The sequence below is a fragment of the Aristolochia californica genome, unplaced genomic scaffold (genome assembly GCF_029961685.1).
Source record: "Aristolochia californica isolate CCGP_79_NKW_82.1479 unplaced genomic scaffold, dmAriCali1.0.hap1 SCAF_1, whole genome shotgun sequence".
Classification (NCBI taxonomy): domain Eukaryota; kingdom Viridiplantae; phylum Streptophyta; class Magnoliopsida; order Piperales; family Aristolochiaceae; genus Aristolochia; species Aristolochia californica.
The window spans coordinates 5,175,451-5,201,952 of record NW_027181770.1 but is presented as its reverse complement, the minus strand read 5'-3'; the positions used below and the strand labels follow the sequence as shown (position 1 = coordinate 5,201,952).

Below are 26,502 nucleotides of genomic sequence, written 5' to 3'. Positions count from 1 at the left end.
ACCTAGAAAATTTACATAATAACTACACTTTAGAAACTCTAATCTTTACCCTTTTGTCTAACAAAATACTAAAATAACCCTGACTTCTAACACATTTAAAAACATCAATAAAGGAAAATCAGTTTTAAGCCTAACAACCAAGAATGATTATTCATAAACACTAACATACATAATAAAGTATCATTACATCAGTGCTTGTCAAAGCTCCATTAATAATGTACCTCCAGCATAATAACCCAGCATGGTTGAGGTTCCACATGCCCTGGGCAAGAGGAAAGTAAGTCAAGTTATTCTCTACTATTCCAACATGTGACCCATTGTATTACAAAAAAGAAGCACAAATGAGAAGAACCTCTCAGATACTAGTGTCCATGTAAATGAAAGTGGTGTGTGATTTTTTTTCTTTTTGAAAAATGGTGATTTTTTTAAATCCCAAAAGCAAAATTACTAATCAAAGCTAGGAAGGGTGTCCCTAACAACGAGAGATAGAAAATAAACCCCTTCCTTAGCCAATGAATCAGCAATACAACTTTTCAAACTTCAACAAGTATAAAAGAGAAAACTGCCGTCGAGAATGACAGAATTACAAGAAAGAGCCCATAACAACTATACTAAATGAGCCAAAAGGCCCAAATCACACAATAATAATACCTAATTATAAAGTCAACAAAAATGAAAAAAATCTATGGAAGCAATAACTTATGTTACTATATCCACATCCATAGAATCATTCAAGTTGAGCTAGACAGAACCAATATAATTCTATAAAATGCAAGCTTAAAATAGGGCTGTCACATGCAATCATAGTGTACATTCATCGACATTGATATCATGAACACTAAGAAGGCTCCGGAAAGGAGACTGGACTTAAGTCCAGCTAACTTTGGCTGCTCCCAACGTTTTCTTCAATAAAAAATTTACTCTTTACAAGAATGTCATTTACTTCAGAATATTTACCATAATGCCATAATCTATATTTTATCATTAAAATTTGATAAAAATAAGAAAAAAACTCTCCGATGAACATCAACATGAATGCATGGGATGATAAATAAATGTAGAATAACAAGAAACCAGATTTAATTTTTAATTTTTTGAATGAGATGATTAAAACAGATTTTAAGTTATTAAATTCAAATTTAATGAATAAATTAAAAACAGCTAAGCTTAGATGGACTTAGGTCCATACTCTTAAAAAAAAAGCCAACAAACAGCCCAAATTGCAAACAAAGCTCACCCTCCTTCTAATGGGAATGAATTACCCATAACCAACTATGGTAAACTTCTGTTTATATTACAGACCTTGGGAACAACAACATATTATATTGTAAACTTCTTTTTAAGTTATAGAAATATCACCCTAGGGAAAAATATATATGATGTTGTAAATTTATCTTTATATTAAAAAAATTCACTATGTGAACAACAATATAATTAAAGAAAATAGCAAATTATTCTATATTTTAAGGTTGTAAAAGAATGAGTTTTAGGGTTTTGGAGGAGGAGAAAGAGAAAAGAGATGGAGAAAATCAGAGACTGAAATAACTGTGTGGGGGTTGAGCTCGACCCCAATGCTATTTATAAAGGTATAAGATTCAAATTACAAAAATACCCTTAGTTACTTAAAAATCACTTAATCCCTTATGTCACCCTACCTACTTGTCCAAATTACGTAAAAAATGAACCAGAGATAAAACGAAGAGCATAGAATAAAGTAGTATAATTGTTCGACTTTATAGACAAGAAATAAAGATATTGCCTTTTAGTGGATTTTCTAACACTCCCCCTCAAGTTGGAGTATATATATCCATAAGGCACAACTTGCTGCAAAACTCACCAAATTCACGTTTGCACAGTGCTTGGTAAACATGTCTCCAATTTGATCAATGGACCGTACGTGGGGGTGATGATTTCATTTTTCATCACAGCATATATAATGAAATGATAGTCAACTTCAATGCGCTTTGTCAGTTCATGAAACACGAGGTTTCCTACTATGAATATGGCAGCTTGGTTGTCACAGTACATAGTCATCAGCCCTTCTTGTTTCAATTCTCTGACCATGGGCCTTACTCAAATTAGTTCACTAACTGATAAGCCAGGGCTTTACACTTAACTTCAACACTGGAATGAGCAACAACATTTCATTTTTTACTCTTCCAATTAATCAGATTACCTCCCATGAAGACCCAATAGCCAGTAGTAGATTTTCGGTCAAGTTTAAATCCAGCATAGTTAGCATCTGAGAAAGCCTCTATCTTCATGTGATTGTGAAGTTTAAAGAACAATCCCTTTCCAAGTGCTCCTTTTAGGTATCTCAATATCCGTTGGGCAGCCTCCAGATGAATTTTGCGATGACACTCCATGAACTGACTAACATCACTCACAACAAAGGATGTCAAGACAGGTGACAATAGCATATATGAGTTTTCCAACTAGCCGATGATATTGTCTTGTCTCGGAGTTCATTACTCTATTCATCATGAAGGTCATATCCAACCTCTATAGGAGTTTCAACCGGCTTAGTACCCAATAGTCCATGCTCATGTAACATGTTGGTGACATATTTCCTTTGAGTCAGGTACTAGAGTTGCCTTGCTTCTAGCTACTTCAATGTCGAGAAAGTATTTTAGTGAGCCCGGGTCTTTACTCTGAAAGTGTTGTGCCAAATGGGCTTTTACATTTACAATGCCTTGGACATCACTGCCAGATAAAATGATGTTGTCCACATATACCAGTATTACTACTGTAAAGTTGGGTCCAAGGCCTATCCCAAAATGACTAGCCAACTTAGGAAACCTCTTTCCCAACTAATAAACTCAAAATCTTTTTACTAACTAATCCATGTGGGATTATTCCTTAACAACCACAATGCCAAACGATCTCCTCATTACAAATAGTGAATGATCACAATGGCTCCTGGCAAACCCAATTGACATGCCCACTTGACTAAACTTCTCAGACCATTCCCATGAGCTTTGCTTGAGGCCGTATATGGCTTTTTTCTATTGGAATACCGTGTCATTCTTCCCCTGTGCAATATACCCAAGAGGTTGCTTCATATATACCTCCTGAGCCAAATCACCATACAAGGAAGCATTTTCAATATTTAGTTGATATAGTGGCCACCCCTAGTTAACAACAACAAACATCATAATCCAAACCAAAGATAGTCGTAGCATAGGAGAAAAAATTTTGAAGACATCAATTCCATATGTTTGGGTGAAGCCTTTGGCAACCAGCCTAGCCTTATATCATTCAATAGAACCGTCTAGCTTATACTTCAATGTGTATACCCATCTACAACCCATGACCTTAGCACAAGTGGGTAGATCACATAGCTGTCAGGTGCCTCTATCCAATAGTACCTCCATCTCAACATCTATAGTGTTCTTCCATTGAGGGGAAGAACAAGCGTCCTGCACAGATGAAGGAATAGTACAAGAAGACAAGGACAAGGCAAACTGTTTATACCAGTCAGAAAGAGAATCAAATGATATAAAATGAAACAAGGGATAACGTGTACCTTTTCTAACACCTTTCCAAAGACCAATAGGCAGGTGTAGGTCACTTACCTCACGTCCATAGACGAGGGGTTCTTGGTCCAACAGGAGAGGCAGTTGGTTCATCTTTATTAGTTTTTTGTCTGTGATATACCTATAGTGGCTTCTCTACGGTAGCATCAGGAAATGAACTAGGGATATCATCCACAAGAATTGGAAGAACAACCTCAAGTATAGAGACAAGTGGAGGCACCTCAATGCAAGACGTAAAGAAGAAAGGATTATCTTCAAAAAATGTCACATAAGTAGAAACAAACATTTTTTTATGCTGATTTTTATTAAGAAAAAACCTCAAAAGAGCATATTACAAAGGAGGGAATCCTTCCCAGAAACAAACATTTTCTTAGTAGACGGATAGTGGTATTTATATCCTTTTTGTGTGTGAATAGCCCAAAACAATACACTTGACAGCACGAAATGACAACTTGTTTCTAGAAGACTTATGTGTAAAACAGACACATCCAAAGACCCGAGGAGAGATAGGGAATACAGTGGCTGATGGTAAAAACACCGAATAGGAATTTCCCATCAATAACAGAAGAAGGCATTCAATTAATAAGAAAGTAGGCAATTAGGATAGCATCACCCTAGAATGATTTGGGTACATGCATATGTAGAAGCATAGTACAAGCTACTTCTAACAAATGGCGGTTTATACTTTCAGCAATGTCATTCTGTTATGGCGTAAAAACATAGGAAGACTAGTGTATAATGACATGATCTTTACAAAATTAAGTCAAACTTTTTATTCATAAATTCCAGACCATTATTAGTGTGAAGTACACGGATAGAAGTATTGAACTGGTTTTTAATTTCCCTATAAAATCATTTGAACACATCACATACTTCAGAATTCTCCCGTAAAAGATACACCTTAGTACATTGACTGAAATCATTCATAAAGGACAAAAAATACTTAAAACTAGAAATACTGGGCACTGGACAAGGCCCCCAAACATCAAAATGAACAATATCAAACGAGGAACTACTTCGGGATTGACTTGTAGGAAAGAATATTCGGCGATGTTTGCCCATCTGACGGAAATGCAGGAAATAGTTGAATCAACTTTGAAGGAGAAAAGTGACCTAATCGTAAATGCCACTGTAGAGGAGAAAATGCATATTGTAATGCTTGTGGAGAATTTTGTGAATCATTCTTCACATAGAATAGTCCGCCTCTCTCACACTCCAAACCAATCATCCTCCTCGTTGTAAGATCCTGAAAAACACAGTGTAAAGGATAAAAGGTTATGGAACAATTCATGGATTTAGTGAGTTGACTTACTGACAACAGGTTGAGAGGGAATTTAGGTTGAGATGTGATTAGTGTACCCATTCCTCGTACTAGGGAAATGAATCCATCAGCCAAGGTGACTTGTTTAAAAGAAGTGCATTCCTTCAAATTAGAAAACAAGGTGGACTTACCTAACATGTGAGTAGACGGCGCTGAGTCAAGAACCCAAGTGGAGGATGGCCAATGTGTCGGTAGGAGTGAAAGACTGAGTCACAAATACTGATGAGGAGGCAGCATTTAATTGTGTCATGCACTGAATAAGTTGTTGCATTTCATCGAAGCCACTTGTTACAACTTGTATAGAAGGTTCATTGCATGAGTCAGTACTCTCATGAACAAGAGATTTAGCCCATGCAAGTTTACCAAACTTCTCCCAACATTTTTCAGAGAAGTAGTTTGTACGGGCACAATGAATGCATTTTCTATTCGGCTTAGTGTCACCTCTGCCTTTTCCTTTTCCTTGATTATCTTTTCCCTTTCCTTCAATATTTCCAATTCTGCCCTTAGATGATTCTAAGGAACCCTAAGAGTTTAGGGTTGATGCTGGAGTGCTAGTCACATCAGCATTTCCTGGTACTACCATGGCTTTCTCTGCATGCAACACTCGGCTTTATGTTGTGGACAGTGGCTGAACATCCTTTGAGGCCGATAGAGCCCTAATAGAGTCAAATTCAGGTCCTAACCCATACAAAAACTTATCAATGTGAACTTGTCCATTTTGTTTCGTTATTTCCCTTTCACTCGTGATGATGGAATGGAAAACATTGAGCTCTTGTAATATACCAACTAGCTCACTGTAGAATGCAGTGACAGACAATTGACCTCTCTTGAGGCTAAACATCTCTGCATACAACTCAAAAACACGGTACATTTTACTCTCTTTTGTATAAATAGATTCTAAGGAATTCCACATTTCCTTAGTAGTACCACAGTTCATAACCTGATTTCTCAAATCAGAATCTAGACTATTTAGTATCCAGATCATAATCTGACTGTCTTCAGCTTCCCAGTCTTCATTCAATGAAATAGGAAGGTCATCTCTAATGAATTTTGCCTTTGTTCTTGCCCTTCAAATATAGAATGACTAATCATGACCAGCTTAAGTAGTTATGGTCATTCATTCTCTCAGTAATTATCATAATAGTATCCCTTCCTTCAAAACATATAGATCCCCTGAAGGAGTAAAAACTTCACCTGAATCAGCCATTATGTACCTTAAACAGTATGAAAATAGCACACAAGTCAAAGTGAGCAAGTGTTGTGGGGCCCACCTTATAGGGAAAAATTAGGATTTTTGAAAATTGGAGGACCCAACTCACCCTAACCCATAAGTCTTGCTGTTGTAGGTAATCCTCTAAGAAAACTCACAAATTTCACCCTTTTGGCTGACATCACCTAACGCTATGATGACACAGGTAGTCCAGCCCAGTAACAAGCTGCTCGACAAGAAAAAAAAAAAAAAACTCAAGCAACTCTCTTTTAAGGTATAATTCCAGGATCAAGTGCTTAAGTGCACAAATTCATGCAACAAACCACAAGGCTGACATAGGCAATCCAGAAGATGACACAGGCAAAAGCGCACATAGCTGAGCTCACACAATCCAAAAAAGTGATTCTTATCACTTAGTAACCAATCATAGACCAGCAAATAGTTCAAACCACTTAGCAGACAATACAAACCATCAACCCTAGGGTTATGGCAGGATAGGAAAGAAAAAGTTCAAATTTTTACCAACCAGTCAAGGCAGATTCTGGAAGATCCTCTTTCCTAAAGTCATAGGCTTTGATGAAAGGTTTGGAGAGAACTGAAAGACTTTAACCAGGACCCACTGCTCTAATACCACGTAAAAGAATGAGTTTTAGGGTTTTGGAGGAGAAAGAGAGAAGAGATGGAGAAAATCAGAGTCTGAAATAACTCTGTGTGGGGGTCGAGCTCGACCCACTGCTATTTATAATGATCAAAGATATAAATTACAAAAATACCCTTGGTCACTTAAAAATCACTTAATCCCTTATATCTACCTACATACTTGTCCAAATTACATAAAATTGAACTAGAGATAAAACAAAGTGCATAGAATAAAGTGGTGTAGTTGTTGGACTTTATAGACAATGTGAAATGACGATATTACCCTTCAATGGATTTTCTAACAAATGTCTTACAGTGCAATTGCAATTTCCTTTAGAATTACAACATAAAATAAGACAGTGTGACACTCTGTCAAGTAAAAATAAAGCCTGATCTTTCAGTCAATATCTGAGGGATGTAAAAGCATACTTAAATATGAATCAACAATGTAGGTTAAGCTGCAGTCATTCAATGTGCCTAGCTGTGCAGTATTAAAATTTGGTCTGAAAATTCAAATTCATCCCAAACACAAAAGAAAAGAATAAATAGATTAAATAACTAGAATAGCAAGCAAGATAATAAAGAGGCACGAGTGTTATGTGGTTTGACAGTCTTGCTTTGCACAGGAGTCTGAAGAAATTTCACTATGATAATGGTACAAGCAGAACAAGGTTGTTCTGAAAGCACAAAGAACACTTCTCTCAGCTATCTCCTCTCTCAAATCCTGTCAGTTTGATAGATGACAATCTCAGCTATCCTACAGCATAAGTTGCTTTTCAAACGTGATACATTAAAATAAGGCACTTGGACAACAGCATCTCTGCCTGCAGTGTGCCTTTCAAAATTCATGTCCAAGTATATGAAAATCCACATACAAACATACTACTACACAAAGAAATTCAGTGATAGCAAATACATGTCAAATGCAACGCCTGGAAACATATCCCTGAGAAGTGGTATGACTTATTCACATTACTGTTGGCATAGACATTATCCGCTTCAGGAAAAACAAGTGCAAAAACTATTGAAATGTACTCCAAACCAGATGTATACAATTGCAAGCTGAAAGATCATGAAAAATGATGTTTGATGCAACAAAATTGGCATACCCCACCCTGTTCTATCTGCAGCATCACGACATTCCACTTTAAATTTTGACGTGTGGCTGCGAACTACTCCAACAGTTGCTAATTGCTTCTCAGCTAGTGAGGGACAGATTTCTATTGATCTGTAAATTAAGAGGAGAAAGGGAGAGGGATGACATTAATGAGCATGCTCAATACATGTTTCAATCAAGTAGAGAACCATATGAAAATGATAGTTCTCTTCCATCTACACCATGACATGGATCAACCAAACAGACTGATATGAAACCATCATCAAGACATGAAAAAAGAGAAGTATTTGAACTTGTGATGCCTAAAATGTGCATGAAATTTTCATTATCCGTTAACTGAATCTAAACTATTGAAAACTATTTTGTATGACTTGTACGTTGTTAGAATTTTCAGGAAGAAAAGAGATGGGATTAGGGTTTACAGATCCCTCTCCTCTATTTATAATTGAAATAATTCAAAAAATTACATGTTTGTCCTGGTGGCCCATAAACCCTAGGAAACTACGACAACGATTGAAGCAAGGAGTAGAGAAGCAGAATTCAAAGACATAAAATAAAAATAACAATCAAATTGAAGTAATTAAAAAAATTAAATCTATGAATCAAACCAAAGAAGAGATCCATTGTCTCAGTGAGCTGACAATCAACTTAAAGATCAAGAGGAACCTGCTACGGTACCATGATAGAATTTGCAAGAAGAGAAGAGATGGGAGAGATTAGGGTTTACAAACCCTTCTCCCCTATTTATAATTAAAATAATTCAAAAACTACATGTATGTCCCTATAGCCCATGAACCCTAGGAAGCAACTTTCAATAACAATTAACTTTCCTAGAAACTAAATAATGACTAATTAAGTCAACTAATATCATGCAACATATGTTATAATTGCTTACGCCGGTTCTTCATTCATTATGTACAAGTAGACTACAATGTCACCAGATGTTGCATTCTTTGGAATGTTCCTTTTTCTAAAGTACAGAAATAGTCCCAAACAGGAAAACGTGCTGAAGGAGAATTCAATACAAAACAATGAAACCAGTAATTCAAGTTGCAGTGACTGAGTAACATAACACGATAACGTAACAACTATTTCTAATCGGAACACCAATTTCACATGTCCTCATTAATGAAAGTTTGCCACACACATCTCCTAAATATTCAGCCTCTATCCCTGACCATGAACAATCAGATGGACTTGGATAACAGCTATATTGTTTCTATATGTCTTTGATCTCTTTAAATCAATTATAATAGTTCAGACATTTATTCCAATCTGTATCCATGCACTAAATGAAGCTAAGTGCATTTTGTGCAGTGCATCCTCAATAGAAAAGCATCCAAAGCATAAACACGTACATGTAACTCATATTACGGTAAACCTTTGGCGGTGCATTCAACATCAAGTAATCCATTATACACTTTGCACATGTTCCTGACCCACCACCAATTTCATATATCTGAATACACATGATAAAAGTAAATCTTAATAATGACTAAGCTTTATATCAGTAAGAGTAGTACTGAAAAGAAAGAGACAATAAGCTCATAAAATACGTTTTCATTGTTTTGCTTTTTTGCCACAGAGTAATAAGTTTTTCTCATTGTTTTAGAACAAAAGGGACATTCATCAAAAAATACAAAGAATAACCAAGATGTAAGAATTTAGTGACAACAAGAAAACCATCTGAAATTATTGAAAAAATTGGATGAATTCGTGCAGTTTGTGAAACTATTAAACGCATAACAACCATAAGAGATCTTTTAATTGTCCAAGCCACTGACTACACCACCTCATGTAAAGTTCCAGTGTCCTTTTCCATGGAAATGGTGCTGAAAAGCCACAAGGAGAGATGTAACTTCCTTTCACACAGGCAATGGAAGGACCCTCCTCTTTTGGTAGGATGATTGGTGTGGCCCCCGCCCCCTCTCCGAGGATTTCCCGGGGCTCTCTAGGGAAGCGAGAGACCTCTCTTGCTACATGGTCGATTCTTAGAGAGATCACTCATGGAGTCTCATGTTTCACTGGGGATTAAATGATGAGGAAACTTCAGCTTTTTGCTCTCTACTCTCCAGACTCAGTAGCATTACTATTCGTGAGCATGCAGTTGATAAACTGACATGGAAGCCCAGCATTAATGGCTGATTCATAGTTGCATCCACCTACTCTCATATTAGAAAGCAAGATTATAGCAGGCATGAGCACAAGGCAAACCTGACATGGAAGCTCTCAGTACCTAATCAAATCAAATTCTTCGTGTAGACGGCCATCAGGGAACAGATCCTCACCTCAACAACCTCCATAAAAGAGGCTACACAGCCCCTGATCGTACTTGTCCTCTTTGTGGTGTATGTGACGAGAAAGTCCAGCATGTTATCTTACATTGTGATTTTTCTTGGCAAGTCTGGATGAAGATCTTTCAGAAGATTGGACATCAAATGGGGCTACATCAGGACCTTTTTGGCACCTATGAGATGGCTATGGGGATCCGCCTTCCTAGGTTGGGCAAGCTAATTTTCTTGACATGCCTTGCGCATGTCCCATGGTGCCAATGGCTTAAACGAAATAACCGAAGATTCAACTCCAAGGCTAGCACTGTGGATAATATAGCTTCTCAGGCAGTGGGCCTTATCTCGAGTTGGTTACATACTAAAAAGGAGATTGCCTCTCTATCGGGAGTTTCCATTCAAGAAAATTGGGGTTTGATCGTGCATATGGTGGGCCCCTGCAGGAATCCAGTTATGGCCACCTGGGATCCTCCCCCTTGTGACTGCATCAAACTCAATTTTGATGGCAGTGCTCTAGGTTGTCCTGGCCGGCTAGAGCTGGTGGTGTTTTTAGAGACAGCAGTGGAGACCCTATTCTATCCTATGTTGGGCCGGTGGGTTCTATTCGGTCTCCAAATCTTCAAAGAGCTTCTCCATGGCAAGTTGCTTATCGCAGGAGACTCAAAGACTGTCATCAGCTGGTGTTCAAAAGATAGTCCCCCCCCTTGGCGCCACTGGCTAATCACTGATTGTATTGTTGACATTGTGTAATTGGAACCTCATTCTTAGATTAACCAATTCTTTGGCTGATAAATTGGCAAAATTCGAAACCTCCCAACAATCTCTCATTGTTTGGGAAGGTGTCCCCCCTTGTAATTTGCTCGTTTGAGCTCTCTTAATAAATTTTAAAAAGCCACAAGTTATATACTGTTCAACCAGCTAGACAGAGAAAGAATATGAAAATATTTGAAGGTACCTTCGTGTCTTTGTTTCTTCTTAATGTAATTCCCATCATTTATAAATTAAAAAAGAAAAAGAAATACTACCTTCATGTCCCAAGTACATCACATAAATACCTACATAACTCAGATTTCCCACAGATCCAGACCATCAATTTTTTTTTTTTAAGAATAGAGAGATTTTATTAAGGCCCACGGGCAAAGAAGCAATACACAAGCTAGAGAGAAGGATACCTAACAATGAGGGATTAGAGAGAAATCCCTTCTCTAGCAAGTAAGTTAATCAACATACATGGTTCCAGTTGGTCATATTAACGGTGAGGTCTATTGCCTCAAAGAAAAGGTACCTCAAACCCATACCAGTAAATTCCATCAATTAATTTAAACATGACATGTGAAGAGACAAGAATATCCGCATAAAAATTAGTTCATGACCCCTTTATAATGAGCTTGTGTCATTCACTCAATGTAGACCTACTTGACCTCCATAGTATCTAGGGAAGTAGCTCAGACTATTCTAATACTTAGATTAATGAGAGGATCCAATAAGATGTGAGCCCATACTAAACAAGTCACATCCATTCACATCACAAAAGAGTCATAATGTTCATTCCTAAGAGGGGGGCAATCTTCTCTATTTTTGCCATTCCTAGAGTTGATTGAGGGAATTTAACTACAAGTGTATTTACCAACTTTTTTAGATATAAGATATTAATTTGAAACCCTAGGGCATGTAGGTATTTATGCAATTTTTTAGGAGTATAAAAGTAATCAAACTAATAATTAAAGGGTTGGTTTCACTCAACTCTCCTGAAAAGCTACAAAATACTACACTCTGCAATTAAAATTTCATTACACTCACCCCCCTTGCCTTCTTTATAGGATTTTTGGTAAAGACAAAAATCCCCCAACATAGGGTATTAAGTTAATTCTTATTTATTTAAGATATTATTTAAAAAAATGACTTTTATAAAGTGGAACCACGTTTCATAATGCAACAGTGAGAGAATATAATTTTGTACTTTTTTCTGTTAATAATACATTATTTTCAAAAAAAAAAAAAAAAAACAGTGAGAGAATATAATGGAGCGGTAAGTCAAACTAACTGATAGATATCTAGTAGCAAATGCAATTGACAAAATAAATTAAATGTCGGGGCACTTCACTAGGAGGTGCCACCTCATTGTCGATTTCTCATTTAAAAAAAAAATCTTTTCTGAGACTTGAGAGAGACCTCACAATGAGGACACACCAATGTTGAATGGAAGTTGATATTGGTTGTCTATCAACAAATTTTGAATTTACTAATAATTCACTAATAAATATCTATCATTCAGTTCAATTTACTATCACAAGTGTTTCAACACCATATGAAGGGGTCCACCTCTTTTTTCCCTTCTCCTTCAAATGATGGCAAGTATAGGAAAGAGGTAGTGTGAGTCCACCATTTTCCTCTGTTGAGAGGGTTCTTTACCCTTCAGTTTCTGTCCTATAAGGACTGTTAAAACACATATGGGGGTCTTTTGGTCATTTCCTATAGTTGTAAATGTCTCATAAAGGTTGAAGTAGGTTAGTCTTCATAACAGAATTCTATGTTTCAATTTTCATATAATTCTAAGTTGTATTTAAGAAGTTATGGGAGATATTGTATTTTATATAAGAATTTATTGGGGATATTGTATTGTATTAAAGAAGTTATGGATGATATTGTACTAAGGGGCATTTTGTCTTTTTCCATTTTCTTTACTTAACATAATAAAAGAGAGTTAGGGGTGGATTTTCACCCCCAATGCTGCCTTTTCTTCTCTTCTTTCCTCGTTTCTTTCTCTCTTCTCTCTTCTCTCTTATCTCTTACATCTAAATCTTAAATTTTTACACGGTACCAGAACACTAGAATTCAATCTAGGGATGTTCTTCAGCCAGTTCCTTGTTCCCTTCTCAAGTTTTGGAATCTTAGAGAAGGTTTCTTCAAGCAGTTCTTCTCTTGGTTGGATAAAGGTTAAATCTTTCCCCCTCTGTTTCTGCTATAACCATTTGATTGATGTTTTTGTCGACGAGAAAATCCCAGAAAAATACATTTGACAGACCAAGGGGACAACTTATCAACCAAAGTTCTAAACATATGAACAAAATAAGTACATCCAAAAACACACGGAACCACATCAAACAATTTACAATTTGGCCTTAAAACATGAAGAGGAACTTGACCACTCAAAACAGATGAGGGCATACAATTAATCAAGTAGCACGAAATTAAAACAGCATCCCCCAAAAAGAACTTGGGAACATTCATATGCAGTAATAGTGTCCTTGTAACCTCAAGGAGTCAGCCACCCCATTTTGTTATGGTGTATGAGGGCAAGAAGTTTGATGGCTAATACCATGAGAAGCACAAAATACAAAAAAAATATGATTAAGATATTCCAAACCATTGTCAGTATGAAGCACATGAACACAAGCACCAAATTGATTCTTTATTTCATTGAAAAAATTGAGGAATACATCAAATATTTCGGACTTCTCCCGTATGAGATACACCTAACTGTACTGAAATCATTAATAAACCACACAAAATACTTAAAACCAAATGGACTAGGAATCCGACAAGAACCCCATACTTCAAAGTGGACTAATTCAAATAATTTGGTGCTTCGACTATAACTAACTAGGAAATTGGAGCGACGATGTTTTCCCAGCTAACAAGACTCACAATCAAATGAAATATAGGTTCGCAAAGAAGGAAAAAATTGATGCAACTTAATTGGTGATGGATGTCCCAAAAGCAGATGTCACCAGTAAGAAGAATTTGCAGTAGTAAGTGTCACAGCTCAAGAAATTGATAAATCACCCAACATGTAAAGCCCCTCCCTTCTCATGTCCTGAACCAATTGTCCTTTTCATCTACAAGTCTTGGAAAACACAGGAAGTAGGATAAAAGGTTACTGAACGGTTTAAGGATGGAAACTTTGGTACAAAGTCTTAAAGCATGGTAATTTGAAGGAGGAAGTCTATATTAAGCAACCTCCAGGATATGTTACTCTGGGGGAGACAGGGAAAGTGTGCAAATTGAAGAAGGCTACCTGTGGACTTAAGCAAAGTCTTAGAGCATGGTTTGAGAAATTCAGCAATGTGATTATGCAGTTTGGATTTCATATAAGCCATTGTGATCATTCTATGTATTGAAAAAGCAGTCTATGATTGTTGTTCTAAATATATATATGGATGACATTGCGTTGTTGAGAAGTAACTCTGAAGGCACCAAGCAAGTTAAAAAATATTTGGCAACACATTTCCAGATAAAGGACATAGGACAAGTGGAATGCTTTTTGGTATTGAGATGGCTCATAGTAAGCAAGGCATTCTTCTATCTCAGATGCAGTACATTTTAGATATGTTGCAACAGTATGGTCTCGTGGGTGGCCATCTAGTGGATACACCAATGGAAGTTAAGACTAGCCTTTATGATCCTCGGAGTCCTGCAATTAAGGATAAGGCACAATGTAGACGCCTAGTAGGGAAGTTAATTTAAACCACCATTACAAAACCAGATATATCTTTTGCAGTGGGAGTCGTTAGTCAGTTCATCGAAAATCCGAGGAAATTAGACTTAAAAGTTGCTTGTAGATTCTGAAATATTTGAAAGGGGCTCCTAGAAAAGGCCTATTGTACACTCCTCACGGGAAGATTGATGTGTTGGGATACTCTTATGCAGCTTATGCAGGATGAGATGGATAGGAGGTCCACCACTAAGTAATGCTGCTTTGTCGGAGGTAATCTAATGAGATGGAACAGTAAAAAACAAATAATGGTGGCAAGATCCAGCACTGAAGCAAAGTATAGAGCAATAGTTCACACAATGAGTGAGCTTATGTGGGTAAAATCAGTATTTTTTGAGTTCAGGTTTCACATTACAAATCCTATGATTATGAAGAGTGATAATCAACAACCATCTTTATAGCCAGTAATCCAATTTTCCACGAGAAGACTAAACACATTGAGGTAGACTATCATTTTATTAGAGATGTTATCATGAATTGTGTTTTGTGACAAGTTGGGTTTGTTTGAAATTTTACTCCTCAGCATAAGGGGGAGTGTTAAAATATACATATGAGGGTATTTTGGTCATTTATTATAGTTTAAATGTGTCATAAATGTTGGTCTACACAACAGAGTTCTATGTTTCAATTTTCATTTAATTCTGAATTGTATTTAAAAAGTTATGGGGGACATTGAACTAAGGGGCATTCTTATCTTTTGCCCTTTCCTTTACGTAACCTAATACAAGAGAGATAGGGGTGGATTTTCACCCCCTCCAACTGGCAGCAGCATCCAAGGCAACTTTTCTTCTCTTCTTTCCTCCTTTCTTTCTCTCTTCTTTCTTCTCTCTTATATCTAAAATTCTTAAATTTTTACAAGGACCAAAAAGGTGTAAAGCAGGGAGAACTGTTTGGTGCCCCTTCTTACATGGAGAAGGATCCAGAGAGGGGCCCCCACACCCCAGCCTCACATCTTTGTTAGATTAAAAGGAGAGACTCTTCTCTCCACATAAGAAAAAGGTGAGAGGAAGGGAAAAAGTCCCATAACAAAGATGTTCTTCTAACTTTCAACATCTTGTTGTAGGACATGGTATGCCCATCTAATGCTATTGTCATTCTTGTTGGGCTATTACCCCCTTTATTTGCTCCCCTTTCTATCATAAAGTTGTCATCATTAAAAGATTTAAAAAAAAAAATAGGTGAGAGGATGGGAAGGCCCCATCTCCCATTCTTATATTCATAAAATAAAGATGAAAAAAGAAATGTGGGAAGAAGGGAGAGAGGACCAACTCTTCCCCAAAATGCCAAAAGAGAATAGGAAGAGAAATGGGCCCTTCATTTTTCTATCCAATAATTTTTTAGTTAAAAAACATAATACCTTCTACTGAGGTATTTATCTTTCTTCATTTTTTCAAATAGCAAAAAAGAAGTGAAGGGGATGAATGTAATGAAATTTCAAAACCAAGGATGAGTACACTTTTGCAATTTATTAAGGGGGAGATTTTAATTAACTCAATTTAAAAATATGTGGTTGAGCGCTTAAACAGCCTTTGCATTTAGCACACAATAAAAACCAGGACATGGTTCTGATAATAAAGACAAGAGCAGCTCTCTATATGAACTATGATAAAATGATGATTCAGAACATTCTATAACTTAAAAGCCTACCCTTATATAGGACTTAATGAAAAGAAAAGCCAAATAATTTTTTTTTAAAGAATTACTTCCAGCATTCTATATCTTACTTTCAAAGGAATTGAAAGATCAGCAGTACGCATTATCGCTTCAGCAATTCCATGTGCATACCAAGGCTGCAAATCAAGAACAGAATTAAGAACATGATAAAACTAGTTTTAAATCTCAAATGATGCCACCTACACACAAAACTGCTGTCCAACATAATAAATTCTCTTGATATCTCATAAACAGAGCCTAAAATGTTTCTATTATTAACAAGTGTTTCAATGGCCACAAAAACTAGTCCGACCATCCAAAATGTTTTGGTTCAATGGCCACATAAGGTGGTGGTTTCTGCATTGAAATCTTGCCTTCAAGTCTCACCAGGACTCGGGTATAAAGTGTGCAATCCACAGTTAAACCAAAATAAAGAGGATATTTAGATATGGCATAAGTTGGTTGATTTATCTTCTCCTAGGTATGTTTCTATGTCTCAATAGAGTCAACCTCATGAAGGTTGGATAAAAGTAAAATTTGAGGGCAACTCAATAGAAAATCCAGGCTCCATTGGAGAGGACTCATCAGTGGTAATAAATTGGTTTTCATTAGGAAGAAGTTCTCCATGGTGGCTTCTTAGTAATTATGATGAGATTTGTAATTTATCTGGCTCATGTCAAATCTCTCGGAAACATATTTTGCACAATGTTAATTTTTATTTTTTTGAAAATAATTGCACATGAAAATTGAGTTTCTTTTACAGTTCATTGTCAATCGAAGATTTTTTTCCTTTGGATGTCCATAATTGATGTTTCAGTTTTCCCACATTTTTATGGGTTTGTTCTAGATTTTTTTTTCCAGTTTCTCTTGTAACCTTTTGTATACTTTTTCTTCTTAAAGAAATTCTCATCATTTTCAAAAATATTTAGATAATTTCTGAGCTTTCTTCTTACCTTTTGCTCCAGTTAAGGAAATCTCTATCAAAACTAATAGGTGCAACTATTATATGGTTTATATGGCTGGAGAAAAATGATAGAATTTTCTCTAATAAGAACAGGTCAATGGGTGCAATCATTGAAAATCAGTCCATTTTTTTTTTTTTTGAGAAGAGTTGTAAATGTATTCAAAAGAGATAAAATACAAACTAAAAAACTAAAAAGACATTTCCTCCACAACAAGATGTTGGAGGGTAACGCCTTTTTTAGCTTGAACATCGGCTAAATGATTAGCAGATCTTGGTACATGTTTCCAAGTACATAATAAATCAGAAGTTAAATTACAGATTTCATCATAAATCTTCCAATGACGCCAAGGAGGTTTTGAAGGCTTGGAGCACCAATTTATAATAACTTGAGAATCCCCTTCAATCAAGAGAGCACCATCCTTTTTTTGTTTGAAGAGTTTCAGCCCGTTGAGCAAGCCATGTAATTCCGCACAAGTAGAGTCTGATACTCCAATTGGACCCGCATAAGTGTAGAGAAGATTTGCTTGATCATCGTGAATTACTCCACCAAATCCGGCTGGGCCCGGACAACCGAAAGCACTTCCATCAAAATTTAATTTAAAGTGTCCAGGAGGAGGTCTAGTCCAGAAAATCAGTCCATTTAGTTGTTGTTGTTGTTTTTTTTTTTTTTTTTTGAAACAGTGATGATTCAACTAGACCCCCTTCAATTTCTAGTTGTAAGGGGAGGCCTCCCTTGATGTATTTTCTTGCTTTATTTTGAAATACATGAGACCAAGAGCAGGAAATAGAGGAGACAATATCCATAATATCAAGAAAATGCTGCCAATGACGCTATGGAGGGAAGGAGGCGGTGGAGCACCATCCAATGACCACCTTCGAGTCCCCTTTCACAATAAGCAGACCATTGAAGTGATTCTGAAATATGCGGAAGCCATGGTGAAGGCCCGAGAGTTCCGACGTAGTCAAGTCTGTAATGCCGAGAGGACCAAAATAGGAGATAATAGTTGTGCCTCCGGGATCGAAGATCACCCCACCAAAGCTCGCCATCCCAGGACTCCCAAGAGCATTGCCATCAAAGTTGAGCTTAAAGTGAACGGCAAGAGGGGCGTCCAAACAGCCACCCGATGGGGGGCAGTAGGAACGGACATCTGAGCAATTACCCTTCAATTGGTGTTGAGAGGAGCACATGAAAGGCAAGTAAATTATTTCCGAGTGCGGATCCAGGTGGAGATGAGGCGCGTAGCAATAAAAACAATCTCAGCAGTGGAGCAGAATACACAATCAAAACGTCGGGAGTTCCTCTCCTTCCAAAGGCACCAAGGGATGTAAGCAACAGAAGCTGATAAAAGGAGTTTGCCTAAGTTGGGGAGGCAAACCCCAGGGTAGCGACCCCATACTGTCAATCAGAGAAGTTTAAATCTGCCAAGCAAAAGTGCAGTGCCCAACAAGGTGGTTAGTAGTCTCAATCTCCAGCCTAGAGAAAGGGCAAAGGGGATCAAGAGAAGTATTGCCACGCCGGATTGTCAACAGTGAGGATTCTATTGTGGCAGGCGCTCCAGAGGAAGAATCTCACCTTAGGAGGAGCCAAGAGACGCCAAGCAATGGTAGTCGGGTGAGGGGCGAGGGGCCTGGTCCAGCCCATAAGGAGACGATAAGCTAATGAAATAGAGAAACGAACATTGTCATCAAGAAGCCAGATCATCTAGTCGGTCACCTAACCACGAAGCTTAATATTGCCAAGCCCGTCAATCAAATCTCAAATGGCAATGGCCTCCTCATCAGTGAAGTTGCGCCACAGACGAAGATCCCAAGAGCCCCTTCCCCAAGCATCGGCAATAGAGAGATCATGGTAGGTGGTGAGCTGGAGAAGTGGGGGGAAGGATGAGGCAAGAGGGTCGTCGCCCGACCACCAATCAGTCAAAATCATAGGATGGATCCATCACCAACAAAAAGGCGGATGGCAGTGAGGAAGGTGGGGAGGAGATGGAACATGGCCTTCCAAATAGGGGAGAAGTGGCGACTGCTGCCATCAGTAATCCATATATCCCCAAGACGTCGCAACTTGGAGGCCACCATCGATTTCCAAGATGCCACTGAGGGGGAGTTGAGTTTTCAGAGCCAGCTTAAGCAAAAGGGCAGATCCCATCTCCCTAGTATGTCTAATCCCCAGACTGCCCAAGGACTTCGGCATACAAACATCTTCCCAGTTGACAAGATGATAGTGAAAATCATTGTTGGTAACATGCCACAAAATCGTCTCTTGAACATGTCAATGTGCCGGCTGATAGAAGTGGGGCAAGGCAAGAACGAGAGAGAATAATTGGGTATACCAGCAAGGCAAGAGTTGAAGAGAGTCAATCTACCAACTTTGGAGAGCATCCTACCCTTCCAAGTGGATAGCCGAATCTCAAGCCACTCAATAACCAGGGTCCATAATCCCATATGAGGCTTATAGTCAATAAGAAGGAGGCCAAGATAGGAGGATGAAGGAGACGCAATCAAGCATCCCAAAGTGTCCGCCATGAGCTGAAGGAGGGGAGGGTCAATATGGAAACCCATAATGGTCGTCTCACCTCAGTTAAATAGGTCGAGGAGGGCTTTAATATTGTGGATTTGATCGAGCATGCCACTACTGAAGCATATGGTGTTGTTAGCAAACTGAAGCAGAGGAATATCAAAGCAACTCTGGTCTAAAACGGCATCAAGCTAGCTGAGACTACGGGCAAAGTAAAACATAGGGGGCAGGTACTCCACAATAATATTGAAGAGCAATGAGGAGAGGGGATCTCTTTGCCGAATGCCGCAAGAGCCATGAAAGAAGCCGCAGACTGTGCCATTGAGGAGCAAAGAGTAAGAGGCTAAAGAGATACAACTGTGAATCCTAAATCGCCATCTGTCCTCAAAGCCCATGCGTTGAAAAATGTCATCCAAAAGGGACCAATTCACACGATCTAAGGCCTTTTCAAGGACGAGCTTGAGGACAAACCGTGGGAAGCCCAACGTAACGAAGTGATCAATAATCCTTCTCCTTCCGACTTTTTGCTCAACTATCCAATATTATGTGGGTAATGGTTAGTCAATCAAATTCTGGGGGGACTGGTGGATTGGTAGTGAGCCTTCGCATAGCTCTTTTGGTGGCCTCTTCCATTTATCTCTACAGAGAGATTACTGTTGCCAAGGCTTGATGTGATGGAGGATAGAGCCTACACCCTCGGTGTGGTCTGATGGATTTTGAGGCATTGGATGCTAGCCATTTATTGGATTCCATTCAATCGCTCAGGTTGCATGCCCACGTTTATGACATGTTAATTTGGTGGCCAAACAAGAATGGCTCTTTCTCGGTCTCCTCAGCCTACTACTTCACCAGAGGGTGGTTTTTCCCCAATGTCAAGCATGATGTGGCCTTCACTTGGCGTCTATGTGCACCCCTCCCCCCAAGTCAAATTCTTCATGTGGAGTGTCTGCCTCCACAAGATCCTTACAGCGGATAATCTTAGGTGGCAAGGCCATCCCTCAATTAATCCCCTTTGCCCGCTTTGCAGCACGATGGAGGAGTCAATCAGCCACCTCCATCTTCTCTACCCTTTCTCGTGGCAGGTGTGGACCTCCATTCTTCACCACATTGGTTCGCAATTTTGTTTTCCTGTGGACCTGATTATTGCCAGCAGGATGTTCCTTAACATCGCCCTTCCTGGTCTTGGAAAGTTGTTGATCTCCACCTGTGCCGCCTTCATCCCATGGGGTCTATGGAACGAGAGGAGCTCCAGACACTTCAAAGCCAAGTTCAAGTCTCCGGAGAGAGTACTTGACATCATATCGGGGCATATTTCCTCTTGGCTACACACCAAGAAGGTTTTCTCCCCTTTTTTGGGTTCATCTATTCGGGACAGCTGGCACTGCCTGGCTCACTTGCATGCTCACTCAAGATCACCCGTCGTCCAAGAGTAGTCACCGACTAAACCCATTGTTCTCAAGTTAAATTTTGATGGTTCTTCACTCGGTAACCCCGGGAAAGCCAGGTTTGGGGGAGTCTTTTGTGATTCCTCAAGCAACCAAATCATCTCCTTTGCTAGACCTTTGGGAACTACTGATTCAACAAATGCCCAGCTCCACGGCCTCCATAATGGGCTTCGCATCTTTCGTGACGACTAAAGCGGTCCTCTCCACATTGAAGGGGATGCCAAGGTGATGATTGGATAGTGTGCTCATGCTTCCGCCCCTCTGTGGTGTCACTGGGATGTTTTCTTTGAGATTATGGATACTGCTTCCCATTTTGATTGTATTTGATCTCACATTCCAAGATCCGCTAATTATGTTGTTGATGTTCTTGCTAAGCAGGGAGTTTCCCTCCAATCCCTTGTTGTTAGGGGTTTGCTCCCTTGAGTTTTTTTAATCTTTGTTTCCTTTAATAAAATCATCCTTTCTCAAAAAAAAAAAAAAAACAAATTACGGACATAGAAGTCCATCTCACCATGCAAAGAAATTTTTTGATAAAAATAGAAAGTTAAGGAATGAATTAGAAAAAACGAGATGGGATAATGACTGAAGCACTCAATGGTTAATAGGCTGCCACCTTTTCCTCATCTAGTTCAGCAATCTCTACATCTTATTACAGGTATTTTGCCATTCTTTTATGAGTGGTTACAACTTGTTGCTTGAATCTTACAACACAAATTAACAGGCACAATTCAAAAACTGGACGTTGCCACCAAACCAAGGGCCCAAGACCAAGGTACCATGTGTTCACCATATCCATTGTGTAAGACATGAGATTAAGGAGAGTCAGGAGAAAGCATGGAGAGGAGAAGAATGGTCCCTAAACACTAACATAATAAGTATAACTGAGACAATTTTTTAAATTTTCTGAGTTATAATAAAGAAAGAAAGAAAGAAAAGGGAGTACTTTAGATTTTAATTCCTTAAATTATTTTGTCTCATTCCAGATGATGGTTTAGCTCATCTGATTAACTCAAACCCTAAAACTAGTGACACCTAATATTAAGGTTGAAAAGTAACAAACTTGGGAGGATTAAAGAGGAAGAAAGAGAGAAATTTGAGAGGAAGAGAGTTGGAGAAGCAGCAGCAGCAGTGTTCTGCGTTAGAATTAGGCTAAAAATTCAAGCCTGACCCCCTTTATCATTTCACTTAAGTGGATTGACAGTAAAAGAACAATAATGCCCCTAAGTACAAAACCTTATTTCACTCAATACACATCAGAAATCCATGAGACTTGAAACATAAATACATGATTCTAACTTGCTGGAAACATATGACATTCATATGGGAGGATGAAATGACCAAAATACTCAGTACCAATATTCTAAAAAAGTCAAGCACAGAACAAGAAACAAACATTACAATAATAATAACAACAATAACAGTAAGCTCCATTTAAAATAAATAAATAAATAACAACAACAACAACAGTAACAACCATGACTACTATTTTACCTTAAATAGCTCGACTGGAGTGAACCATGATATGTCGTGCATCCTATAAAGATTATTTAGGTACTTCACATAATCTTTCCTGCCTGCAGTGGATTAAAATGTTAAAGTACACGAAGGCAAAAATATAGGGAGGGACCACAAATAGTCCCGAAAGAGAGATTTCAATTCCAAAAAGCTATTGATTTGAAGTAGTACACATAAGTGGAAGAGATTCTCAAGTAAAACAACCTTCTTCGTGACACTAAGAGCAAAATCATGCAATAAGATGAGCTTTAAAAGGTTTCAGTTTTCTAGCCCACCTTCCTATGTTGATAACTGATAAGACGTCTGGCATTGCCAGCAGGTAGTCTGTCACATCAAATCATTCCTCACCATTCTGAACAGTGAGCATTATAAGTTGAAGTCAAGTGGAAACTGAACTTCTTCTCCAAATATAAACATCATACATGCCATAAGCCATATAATCAGGATTAATATGAAAGAGCTACTGGTTCTACTCTCACATCCTAAGTGATGGCTCTTTCCTTTCTTTTTTTTTTTTTCTTTAACATCAGAATTCATTAACTAGTAAAATGCAAAATTTGTAAATAAATTGTACAAAAAGTTACTACATATCAACAGAAAAATGTAAAAGGCTTGCAATCTAGAAGTTCTTCTTTAGATTGGACCATCCACATAGTTGGAACGAAGATACCAGCCAGAAAGCATAAGAAGACCAATTCAAAGCAAACTACAAAGACACAAGAACCTAATGACACTTTTTTTTCCTCTTTTGAAATGGGTAAATGTTATATAAGTTAAAAAAACAAAAGCAATATATAGTAACATTTTAATTTTGTTTCACCAAACAAAAAGAAAATGAAAAAATTATTCCACAGAATTTTTATATGTCTTTTTCCAGGCATAAAAACAAAACATAGAGGCTTTTTAGCAACATGAATACAAGTGATCTTTAAAAAAGATTTTTATAGCATCACAGTTAAAGAGCAAGGAAGTTAACCTTCAATTACCAAACTACCACAGACTTTCATTTTTTTATTTTTTTTTGAAAAGCTACTACAGACATGTTGAATCTATGTATACTCTATTATGCATATTTTTTGAAAAGGGTACAAAGTAATGTATTAAGAGAGACAGAAATATACAGGGTCGCCTAAGAAGGCAAAAATGTACACTAGTAAGACTTATATCAAGAAATTATGTTATAAAAATATACAAAGTTCCACCGGTTCATGCCAATTCTGGCTGAATCACACTAATTCAGCAGAATCAAATTGGGAACCCAATTCAAGACTAACCACTCTCATTGGCACCAATGAACGACCTGTTATCGTATATAATCATAGATGTTTAAGTGGGGAAGGGTATTTTTGTAATTTTCTGTTGTTTATCATTTACGGGGCTTTATTTCCCAAGGTGCTCGGGATGGAACAGGGCATTGCGTGAATGAGCCTCTGTCTCTCCCCGAGCCTCCCCGCTGTGTAAGAGGGTTTTTTCAATATTTTGACATGGTATCAGACCTTGGTTTATGTGGATGATATTATCATTACTGGTACTGACTATGGTTTGATTATTAAGGTTCAGCAGTTGTTGCATGCCACTTTCCATATGAAAGATCTTGGCCAACTCACATACTTCTTAGGACTGGAAGTTCATCATTAGGCCAATGGTATTTTCTTAAACCAGCATAAGTATTTTCAAGATATTATTACCTTGGCTGGTTTGGAGGACACTTCTTCTGTTGATACTCCGATGGAGGTCAATGTCAAATATAGGAAAGATTAAGGCGACCTTCTAGATGACTCTACTCTCTATCGGCGCCTGGTCGGGAGTCTCATCTACTTGATGACTACTCGCCCTGATATTTCCTATGTTGTTCATCAGGTTAGTCAGTTTATGTCCTCTCCTCGTCATCTCCATATTGCTGCAGTTTGACGCATCATCCGTTATCTTCGAGGTTCTCCTACTCGTGGGTTATTCTTTCCAACAGGCTCCTCTCTTCAACTTATTGCTTATAGTGATGCTGATTGGGCTGGGTGTCCGAATACACGTTGATCTACTATGGTTTGGTGTATGTTTTTAGGTGATGCCTTAAGCTCTTGGAGATGTAAGAAACAAGATCGTGTTTCTAAATCCTCTACTGAGGTTGAGTATCGTGCAATGTCTACTGCTCGTTCTGAGATTGTATGGCTATGCGGTCTTCTTGAGGAGCTTGAGTTCCCTCAGACTACTTCTACCCCTCTTCATGCTGATAACACTAGTGTTATTCAGATTGCCACCAACCCTGTTTTCCATAAACGCACCAAGCACAGAGGTTGATTGTCATTCTATCCAAGATACATTGGATAGTCGGGTGATATCTCTTCCTTACATTTCTTCGGATCTTCAAGTGGCCAACGTCTTCACCAAAGCTATTACTCGACAACGGCATCAATTTTTGGTTGGCAAATTGTTGCTGGTTGACTTACCAGCATCAATTTGAGGGGGGGATGTTATCGTATATATTCATAGTTGTTTAAGTGGGGTAGGGTATTTTTGTAATTTCCTGTTGTTTATCATTTACGGGGCTTTATTTTCCAAGCTGCTCGGGACGGAACAGGGCATCACATGAATGAGCCTCTGTCTCTCCCCGAGCTTCCCCGCTGTGTAAGAGGGTTTTTTCAATATTTTGACATGACCCACTCAGTTCAGCTGCCCCAACGCTTCTACTTATCTCTTTCTTCTTCTTTTGAAGTCCAGGTGTCCAACCTATTTAAATCACTTAAATGCCAACTATGCGTATATGGGAGTACTTAGCAAATGAAAATACAAGCTCAACCGAGAAAACAAGCCTCAAAAAACCCCACCTGGTCAGTTGACCAAAGCAATAGAAGGCATCTTAACATATTAGTTCAACATGTCACACGGGCTGTAGAAACTAATTACCAAAACAAGCATCTATGAAGCATCAATAGCATGCTCTCTCTATCCTAATGTAATGAAAGTGACTGACAATACGTACACCTCATGCGTCCGTCATGACATCAAGATTTGAGGTTATGGGCACACACATTCGAGCACCCACAAGGAAGCAATAATCTCCTCAAAAAACAAATTTCTCGATGCACTTGGAAGACAGGAATATGCTAACAGAGACACAAAGAAGATTTTATTTGAAATTATCCTCTTTAAGGTTATCCTATGTGTCTCGAAGGAATTATTTGTTACTCCATGCTGAATTTCCTGTTCCGCCCTAACATGAACCTTCTTCAGCTTTCTATTCGAGGTCCTTTCTTTCTATGTTATGCACTAGAACGTCAAAAATAGGAAAACGTATAAGTAAGCTCGTATCATATTAAACACCTTCAAGAGAACCGAATTTGATGCTTTTGTCAAGAACCCCCACCGAACCCGATCTTCTGGAGAAGTACCCATGATTGGGATCGTACAATGCGGAATGGATGAAATCACGCACCTGATCAAAACGACAAAGTTAAGCAGCGTAAATCCCGGTTAACTAAAAAAACGAACAAAATAAAAAGAAGAAATATCTCACTAGAATCGGCTCTTCACCAATAATGTCAGTGGAGAAGGCAGCCCGGTAAGAACAGGTGAACTCTGAGTCCCTCGTAAATACTGCACAAATCGGGAATAGTAAATAATAGATAAATATAGAAGATAAAAATATAAAAAGGAGCAAACAGATGAGTATGAAGAGAACAACAGATAACCTCTTGCAGTTCGAACTCCGAGGTAAGGGAGAAGGAGAGGAGGCCTCTTGTAGCGAAAGGCCATTGTACTCGACCTGTAGAAGCTTACTTTCTCCCTATTCTCTGTGTTTGCCGTTTA

General features: G+C 38.2%; 1 protein-coding gene across 2 annotated transcripts in view; it reads right to left on the bottom strand.

Moving 5' to 3' along the window:
* LOC137957009 (protein arginine methyltransferase NDUFAF7 homolog, mitochondrial) overlaps nucleotides 1-26,502 on the bottom strand; it is a 52,024-nt gene extending 25,522 nt beyond the window's left edge. For both annotated transcript variants that reach the window (XR_011113302.1, XM_068804709.1), the window contains exons 1-8: nucleotides 26,385-26,502; nucleotides 26,210-26,289; nucleotides 26,017-26,128; nucleotides 22,675-22,757; nucleotides 16,331-16,396; nucleotides 9,182-9,282; nucleotides 7,816-7,934; nucleotides 222-262 (exon numbers count right to left, since the gene is read on the bottom strand). Coding sequence is in view for 1 of the 2 variants with exons in the window: in XM_068804709.1 (XP_068660810.1) it covers nucleotides 222-262; nucleotides 7,816-7,934; nucleotides 9,182-9,282; nucleotides 16,331-16,396; nucleotides 22,675-22,757; nucleotides 26,017-26,128; nucleotides 26,210-26,289; nucleotides 26,385-26,448 (666 nt within the window). In the remaining variant the exon portion in view is untranslated. The remainder of the gene's footprint in view (nucleotides 1-221; nucleotides 263-7,815; nucleotides 7,935-9,181; nucleotides 9,283-16,330; nucleotides 16,397-22,674; nucleotides 22,758-26,016; nucleotides 26,129-26,209; nucleotides 26,290-26,384) is intronic.